Source organism: Paralichthys olivaceus, chromosome 11 (genome assembly GCF_024713975.1).
Source record: "Paralichthys olivaceus isolate ysfri-2021 chromosome 11, ASM2471397v2, whole genome shotgun sequence".
Lineage (NCBI taxonomy): Eukaryota > Metazoa > Chordata > Actinopteri > Pleuronectiformes > Paralichthyidae > Paralichthys > Paralichthys olivaceus.
The window spans coordinates 16,879,314-16,887,797 of NC_091103.1; the positions used below are offsets into that span (position 1 = coordinate 16,879,314).

General features: G+C 40.3%; 1 protein-coding gene across 4 annotated transcripts; it reads left to right on the plus strand.

Annotated features, from left to right (window-relative positions):
- The first annotated feature begins 981 nt into the window (after positions 1-981).
- Positions 982-7,797, plus strand: c11h19orf47 (chromosome 11 C19orf47 homolog). Of its 4 annotated transcripts, none has more exons than XM_020088631.2 (8): positions 982-1,127; positions 2,428-2,515; positions 3,075-3,189; positions 3,383-3,464; positions 3,981-4,106; positions 4,223-4,372; positions 5,778-5,851; positions 5,934-7,797. In XM_020088631.2, the coding sequence occupies exons 1-8, from the start codon at positions 1,109-1,111 to the stop codon at positions 6,474-6,476; spliced, it is 1,197 nt and encodes a 398-aa protein (XP_019944190.1). In that variant the 5' UTR covers positions 982-1,108; the 3' UTR covers positions 6,477-7,797. The 4 variants fall into 4 exon arrangements, with proteins under 4 accessions (XP_019944190.1, XP_069390127.1, XP_019944189.1 ...); XM_069534026.1 differs by having other exon boundaries at positions 983-1,127; positions 4,223-4,297; XM_020088630.2 differs by lacking the exon at positions 982-1,127 and adding an exon at positions 1,184-2,093.
- Positions 7,798-8,484: the final 687 nt, after the last annotated feature.

Sequence of the window (8,484 nt, forward strand, 5' to 3'; positions counted from 1 at the left end):
TAAAATGTCACAGTTCTCCAGAAATCCAGATGATGTTCTCAAGTATCTTGTTTGTCAAAGTTATAATTTGATTAACAAATGTACAAAACATTACTGCAGGCTTGACCTCTTGAGGCCTTGGGGCAAACAAATGTGCCCTTAATGACCCCAGTATGGCAGGTTCAATATTTCCTCATGCTACGAAAAACCAACCAGTTGTATAACGATGAAATGATCGCCACATTAATAAGTATGTTGGTTTACAAAAAAATAATAAAAACTTTACCATTAGAGGGGATATTTAAAAGCCTTTGCTATTGCTTCATAGCCAGCGTTAGCAATCCAACACTTTTCTTACTAATCTAACATTAATGTTCACTACCCAACTTCAAATGAGAATATTTGAAATCTTATGTGGAATAATAAAATGAATAGATAATCTTTGGGCTGTGGACAGTTAGTCGGACAAACGTGACATTTGAAGACATTACCTTGGCCTTTGGGGAACTGCTTGAATGATTACATCATCATATCATATCAAAATACTCCATAAGGAAAATTTCCAGACTAAAAGATAAATTATGAAAATAACGAGCAGTTGCGGTCCCACACGTGCAAATACAGAAACGCACTGCATAAAGTAACAACGACAGCAAACTCCGAAAACAACAATTCATTTGACAACGACAACATGCGACGCAAAAATTCACAAATACAGAAATGAACAAAGCATTGAACTACAGCCAGGGTGAAATTGATGACGCTGTTTTATTAATATGCTCGTGTTTATTTCTAGTTGCATACTTTAAATGAATATGCAGTTGAGCTCTCTCTGGTATAATAGCTCCCCTGGTTTAGTGGCTAATCGTGATAAATGTACCCAACACGAACTAAAATACTGACAAACTACATGCAACCAATGCAATAATGAAGAAAACCCTCACGGTTGAGAGATGAAGGTCAGCGCTGGGTGATGTCACTGGTTTGAGTTCCAGATGTCGTCACTGTGTCTCGGAGCAGAGCTCGGCCTGTGTCGCTCTCTAGCGTCGTCACATAAAAATACCACCGCTTCTCATGGCTCCGGCGGAAGTTACGTCACCGAGGGAGCGGATACAGTATTGTGTGCAACATGGCGTCCGTGACAACAGGTGAGAGCATAAAGGTCCAAGATATCCGAGCTTTCCGTAATACACCAGTGTCACCAGATCGATGTGTCACACGCGGATGTTGTCGTGGCGTGAATCTAGAAAACCGCCAAGAGTTTTTTCGGCGGACTCATCTTTGCAGTGGCCGCCGACAGCGTCTTCTCATTCATAGCTGAAGCTAAAGCTAAGACGATGCTAACGCTGAATGCTAACACAAGCGCTGCTAACACATCGCCGCCGTTAACTTTTATTAGTAAAGATAAGTTTAAAGTCGAGAAATGTTAACTCCATTGTCGCCGAGTTTAATGTTTGAATGGCTTTAAATTGGTTGGTTCACCCTGTTGTGCTAACATGAGCTAACTATCACTGCCTTTATCACGTCGAAAACCCGGTTCATAGAGTCCCAACCGCTGTTCTGGTGTTAGCATTTAAAAAGAGCTACAACTCATTTTTTGAAACCCTTACATTTAGTGTTTGGAAATAGGAAATAAAACATTAGTACTGTTATCCCAGTGTGTTTATATTCTGTCGCTGGCCTGGTGGATCAATCATATTATAAAATCCTTGGCTATCGTTTGAATATCTGCAGCCAACAATAGTTCACTATATTAAATGATTGGTTGGTTGTCAGACAAACAACAAACAGCCTTTTGACCGTTAAGCTATCATTCAGGTATAAATAAGGATGTTGTGCTCTTATCTGTTTAAAATCCTAGATGTACTGACACTGAATATCAGAGACGAGACATCACATCACTAAATGAGGGTTTAGTCACTGTGTGAATTGTCGCGCTGTAACTGGGAGTTCATGAGTCTTTGTTTTGGCAGCTGTCCACTGTGCTCTCTGTCTTCTCCCAATGAAGTTCCATCATTAGCGTTATAAATAACCTGCAGCTGGCTGTGGTCAGCATGTGTTAGACCTCATCATGCTGCTGCCTCCTCGGGTTTACATCTCCCTCTCTACCACTGGTCAGCAGTCTACAGTGTCACTGAGATCCACCGTTGACACTATAACTTTATTTTATTAGCTCTGAAGAGGATGGTTAACTGTTACAATGGTCACAATTAATCACAAATGTTTAGAAAATTTTGTTTAATTATATAAAAAAGAGAGGATGTTTCATATTTGTCTCAGCCTCTCACATGTGTGTATTCTTTGTTGTTGTTTTCCAACATTGTACCTGCTCAGGGCATGATGAATATGAAAAATATGAATTAGTTATTTGTTACAGGATTTTCCCTAGTTATGATTCAGATCTTTTGTGTGTAATTGTTAAAACCCTCTCCCTTTTTCTCTTTTTAGCCACCTCAGAGTGGATTCAGTTTTTTAAGGATGCAGGGATCCCAGCTGGTCTCGCTGTCACCTATGCAGTCTCCTTTGTGGACAACAGGTAACTTAAACCCTCTGTTTCATAGGCCTGATAGAGAACATACAGAGTGCCTGCATATTGTTATAAAGCTTACAAATCTTGTAATCACATCATGTCTTGTCTGCTGTTAATTATGGTTGTGGTGAATTATTGACGAATGGTTTTGGGCTGTAATGTCTCGAAAAAGGTTCTACAAATCGAAACTGTAAGTGGGATTGTTGCATTAGTAAAATGTGCTCCAGGAGGCTGTTCAGCCTTTTTCTGTGGAGTTTTAGTCTCATTAGATCTGGAGTAAACTCAAGCCCATTGTCTCATGATGAGTCTAATTGAATTAACTTATTCACATCATTAAAAAGGTTTTATGTTAGAAATGAGTTGGTAAGAAATTGAAAATTGTCTGTACCTTCCTCTGTACTTAGACCTAATGTTTAATTTACATCAAATGGTACTAAAGGATCTTAAACAGTTAAAGATTTAACTTTAACAAACCTTGACACACCTAAACCTTGCAGCTCTGCTGTGATCATATACGCTTTATCATCTCCATCACATTTGCTTTCCAATTGTTTGTCTCATGCAGAATCCAGAAGAACATGCTTATGGACCTCAGTAAAGATATTATGATGGACCTCGGTATAACGGTCATTGGTGATATCATTGCCATTCTTAAACATGCCAAGCAGGTGTACCGGCAGGTGAGATCAGACATAATGTTGTCATGTACATGTAAATGCAAAAGTAAAAATTAGGACAAAATAATTGTGTTTTGTGTTCCTACAAGAATTCTAACATCTATTTTAACAACAGGAAGTGTTGGATCAAATGCACTGCCTTCTTGTAAATTACTTTTGCTAATTTAACCTAAATCTCCTGTCCCTCCTTCTTCAGGACATGTGCAAAATGGCCACAGAAGCCATCTCCTCAGGACAGACGAGTGTTAAGGCTGAGCTCAGAAGAACTGCCAATACTCGTAAGTAAAGTAATATATTACTTTTCTAAAGGTATTCTGTATTCTATTGTTAGCTGCATGTCTTAGTCTAACTCTCAAATCTAGAGCAAGACCAAAATATTCAGAGGCAAAGTACCTACTACAAAGTTTTACTGACACAGCAGCGTGACCCATAAACCAGCCCAGCCAGAAGCAAAATTAGTCATCAATTGTACCATAGTGTCGAATGTCTGCAGTAAGTTACCTGCAATGTCTCACAACTGGAGCATGTGGGTCAGATTGAGCACGTAAATTAGTTTACATTGGACATTTTTCCTCTAAAATTGATTTTTAGTTTTATTCTCCAACTGTATTCTAATCTTCCAGTGTGTTTCTCGTAACTGTGTTTATCCATTTTACTCCCTATAAAGACACAAACTACAGTTTTTCATATGCATAATGTTCATGTTCTCTGATGTCAGCCATTTGACTGTAACAAACACATGATGTCAGTTTGTCACAAAGCGTCCTCTTAAGAATCTTTCTACCTTTTCTCAGCTGCCACTCGTATGATTGCTAACGCTTTGAGCCACGACTCCCCACCAGTCACCCCGGCCCGTCGACCTGACAACCGCCTCTCCGTCACAGTGTCCAACATGCCATCAAACAAGAGTAACAAAGCAGGTAGATATCGACCCTTTTAACCCATCATACCTATATTTCCTCTCCCTCTCAGGCCACAAGTCCTTTTGTTTTTCGTTTCCCTCTGTTAAATCCCTGTGTACTCTCCACTTTGTCAGTTTTAAGTCAGCCTGCCGACGAGGGGAACGGTTTGCCAGCAGTGAAGCGCCGGCGAGTGACAGCTGAGATGGAAGGCAAGTACATCATCAACATGCCCAAAGGCACCACGCCTCGTACACGCCGCATCCTGGCCCAGCAGGGCAAGAAAGGTAGGCCAGACCCAGTGGCCTTGCCGACAACTCGCTCAAATGGGGCTGATTCTCACTGCAGCTAATCAATACTAAAAGTTTTTATGGAGCTCTGTCATACTAAACCTGAATCAGGCGACTCTGGGTTGACAAACTGAATCTGTTTAACCTTCATTGATTTCTCTCATATTTTAATCCCTTGTCCTACTAATACCACCCACTACCCCAATTCATTCTCTTTGTCTAAAGCCGTTTGCAGTCGTGACCTCCAAGTAAAATACAGAGGAATTGCTGTGTCCAGTGCATGTTGGAAACTGTGCTTGTGTTTTCATTGACTCACATCATGTTGATTTTACCCTAAACTCTCCAATTATGGTCTTTTTCCCATGGCATGAATTCCCCTAACACTTAAAGCTGTTCATGGTTTTTTTCCTTGAAGGGGGCAGTCGGGTTGGCTTCTGTCACTCTGGTTTTTAAAAACATTTTCTTTCATTGGAAACCACAAGCAGAAGAAACTTGGACCTCTGGTTATAATAATAAGTTACAAAATAAAAGCCATTTTTCTCAGCACAATGTGTGCATACAGTGTCAATGACAGATGTTAGGAAGAATATAATTAATAACATTAATATAATGCAGCTGTTGCATATGATACATGTATTTCATGACTTTACCATTTTGTCTGGTCAGAATTTGAAGACTTAATCAATTAAAGGTACATTGTGTAGAATTTTGTGATATCTAGTGTTGAAGTTGCATGTTGCAGCTTAACACCCCTCACCTCACCCTCTCCTTCCAAACATGAAAAAGAACCTGTGGTAGCCTTTAATTGTCATAAAAACTCAAAAGGTGTTTAGTTTTTCCTGTCTGGACTAATGTAAAAAACATGGCGGCCTCCGTAGAGAGGGTCTCCTGCATGTAAATGTAAAGTATTTAAATTTAAAGGGCCTTTTCTGGGGTAAAGAAAAATACAATTCATACAATTTAGATGAAACGAACAAGTGAAAACATCATGAGGATTATTCTACATTAAATTACTGCAAATAGTTCCCCTTCACCTAAATTTTACACACTGGAGCTTTAAGGCAGACATACGCTTGTGGAAATACATAAGTATTGTGACAAGTGTAAAACTAAAGCATTACTTTAATATTTGATCAATTTAGAGTCAGTCAACACCTTTTATTAAACATGTTAAATGTTGGACAAAAAGACTTTGCACACTGCAGCACTCAGTAGTTTGGTCTTCAACTACTGCTGGTGAGGCACAGAAGTATCTTCTGGTATAATCATTATAAATAATAAAACAATGTGCTGGCTATTTGTCCTTCACTAATGATGTCATCACATGGACCAAACCATTGCTGTCGTGTTACATTTTTTCAAACAATAATTCTCATTGCCTTTTGCTTTTTTTCGTTAAAAGGTTTGAAACGCACATCTGTATTTGCAAGACTTGGAGCTGAATCAAAAGCAGACATACCAACAAGCAATAACAAGGTGAGACCTGTCGGTGAGCCTCATTATTTCATTGTGTGTTTTAAACATAAGTTCTGTGCTCTTAATGCTCGTGTTTTTGCAGCCCACTGGTGTGTTCAGTCGTCTGGACCAAGCGAACAAAGTGGAAGTCCCACCGAGGGCAGGGAAGATGGATATAGACGAGCAGGATGACAGTGATGGAGAGGGCTCTGTTCTTCAGTACGCTGGCGTCCTCAAGAAACTACCTCCCTCTCAGAAGAAAGAGCTGACCCCAAAACCTGCCCCAACCACCCTGCGGCGACTGGGAGGAAAATTCAAACTACCTCCCACTGACACTCCCACTCCCTCCTCTTCTTCCCCTAACGGCCTCCCTGCTGCCAAAATCAGTGTGCTTAAGAGACTGGGCAAGCTCCCAGCCACAACCACGGCCGCGTTGCCCACTTCAGCTGACACACAGGACAACAGAGTGACCAGCACCAGGCCCAGAACCCTGGAGAGACAGACCATAGCGAGCCCCAAAGTCAGCAGCAGCACCGGGACCACAGCAGGAGGAGTAGTGGGAGGAGGAGGAGCAGAGTCCTTGGGGGCCCGCATGGACATCCAGGCTGTGAGTGTTTTTAAGAGACTGGGCAATAAGAGAACCTAACAAATACATATACAAACTCTTTCTATCCCTTTATACAATTTGTATCACCACGTTTTTGCATTTATCCTGGGAACATGCAGGACTGCAGATCTCTATTAACTGGAGTGTTTTTGTTCAGAGTGTGTGGACAAGTGAAATGACTTTAAGGTATCTCTTAGTTAAAAAAAATACAGTTTAGTTTTTTTTATATTTTAGTTATTCTACCATCGTAAAAAAAATCACCCTCTACTGTCCAAGCTTTTAATTTAAGGACTCAATGTTTTCTGTGTTACATTGCTCATGTATGTATATTTAACTGTATTTGTGAGCTAAACGCATGAGCATGACGTCAGCCAAGCTGCCATAATGGTGTTTGTTTTTTTATTTGACCCTGTAACTCCATATGTAAGGATGCTGCTGCCTCACCTTCCCTGAGATTTACTCTTGAATGAAAACTATTGAGTAGCTGAAAAAAAATATTGCTTGTCCCTCAAGATGAATTCTGCGATCACTGTGTTTAACTTTTTATTCACCTGAAAGTGAAATGTTTTTGGAAAACGATCTTAAGTTTAAGGAACAGATTTATTTTTTCACAAGTTAAAAAACACAGGAAATGGGGTGATGATGAAATCCTTCTTTTCTTGTTACCTTTACGTGAGAATTGCCTCCTGCATCATGTTTAAAAGTAGAAAATGTGTAGATAATATGCTGCCGAGCTTTGGTCCTGGACTTGTGAGCAGAAAAGAAAATCCAAATGGCTACACAGAACGACCTCTTCGAACACACCACACCTCGTTCTCTTCTTCGTCTTCAATTTGTGGAGTAGAAGTTCTCACCTTTGAGCTGAAGATGCCCAAGTCAACTTTTCTACCACTGTAAGGAACTCTTTCTGATACCACCGACTTGATAGCTGGATCACTAGAAAATTGATTATTTTGAAATGCAATGTATAGACTTGTTAGGTCATGTTGATTTCACAAAGTACAGAACCTGCTCTGCTGCTTATTTTTTATGTACATGTGTCTGTATCATGTATCCATGTAAAGAAACTCAGAGATGCCATCAGGCCTGATGTCGGGGCCTCTGCACTGCAGCTCCAGTTGGTAGTTCACCCCACCCGTTAAGCCTCATTAACACGTGTGTACTGTACGGTCCTTCAGACTCGCACCAGAACTTTGTTACACTGTTAATATTTTAAAATCACTTTTAAGAATTTTTATTGTTTTAAGAAACAATGTAAAACACCATGAGTTATTTGTTTTTAAATGATATTGATGGGGGAAAACTTCTATTTGGAGAAATTGTGCTTGGAAAATAAAAAAGGAAAAGGGTCCAAACATGATGGCTGATCGAATCATGATCCAAATGAGTTTGATCTTATCAGTACAATTGAAAATGTTAATGTCTTTACATTTAGAGATACTGAAAGTGTGGAATATGATGATACTACTGGGGTCCTGCCGCAATAGCCATAGATAAACCATTTGCTTTTCAGCATACTTACTTTTATTCTTGTAACACAGAGAGAAAGCATAAATCAAACTCCAGCACTTTCTGCTGATGTACAGCTTTGCAGATCAGCACAGCTCTGTCTCTCTCTGGCTGCTCTGCTGCTGCCTTTTGAATCCAGTGAGAGTTGATTGGTCAACCTCAGCTCTGCCAGTCCCCTTTCCCTGGTTCACCTGCAGGTTCTCACTGAGCCACCTCCGCAGAAGGTTCAACACAATTCAGGACATCGTGTTTGACTCCAGGACTTGAAGGGAAGGTGAGCTATGGCTTTAATGTCATTTATGATCAAATGTCACTCAAGTCAGCTCTAACGTGTTATCACCAGCCCTGACATGAGAAGAGAATGGGTGTAAAAGTGTTTACCTGTTAGGCTGTTCTCCAACACCAGCGTTTATAGTGAAGATTTATTTGTGTGCTAGTTGGAGGTGGCAATGAAGACTCACCCAGGACGACTTCTCATGGAACAAGCTTGTGTCAGGCACCAGTCTGTGCATGTGTGTGCTGCTTTTAAATCTTTTAA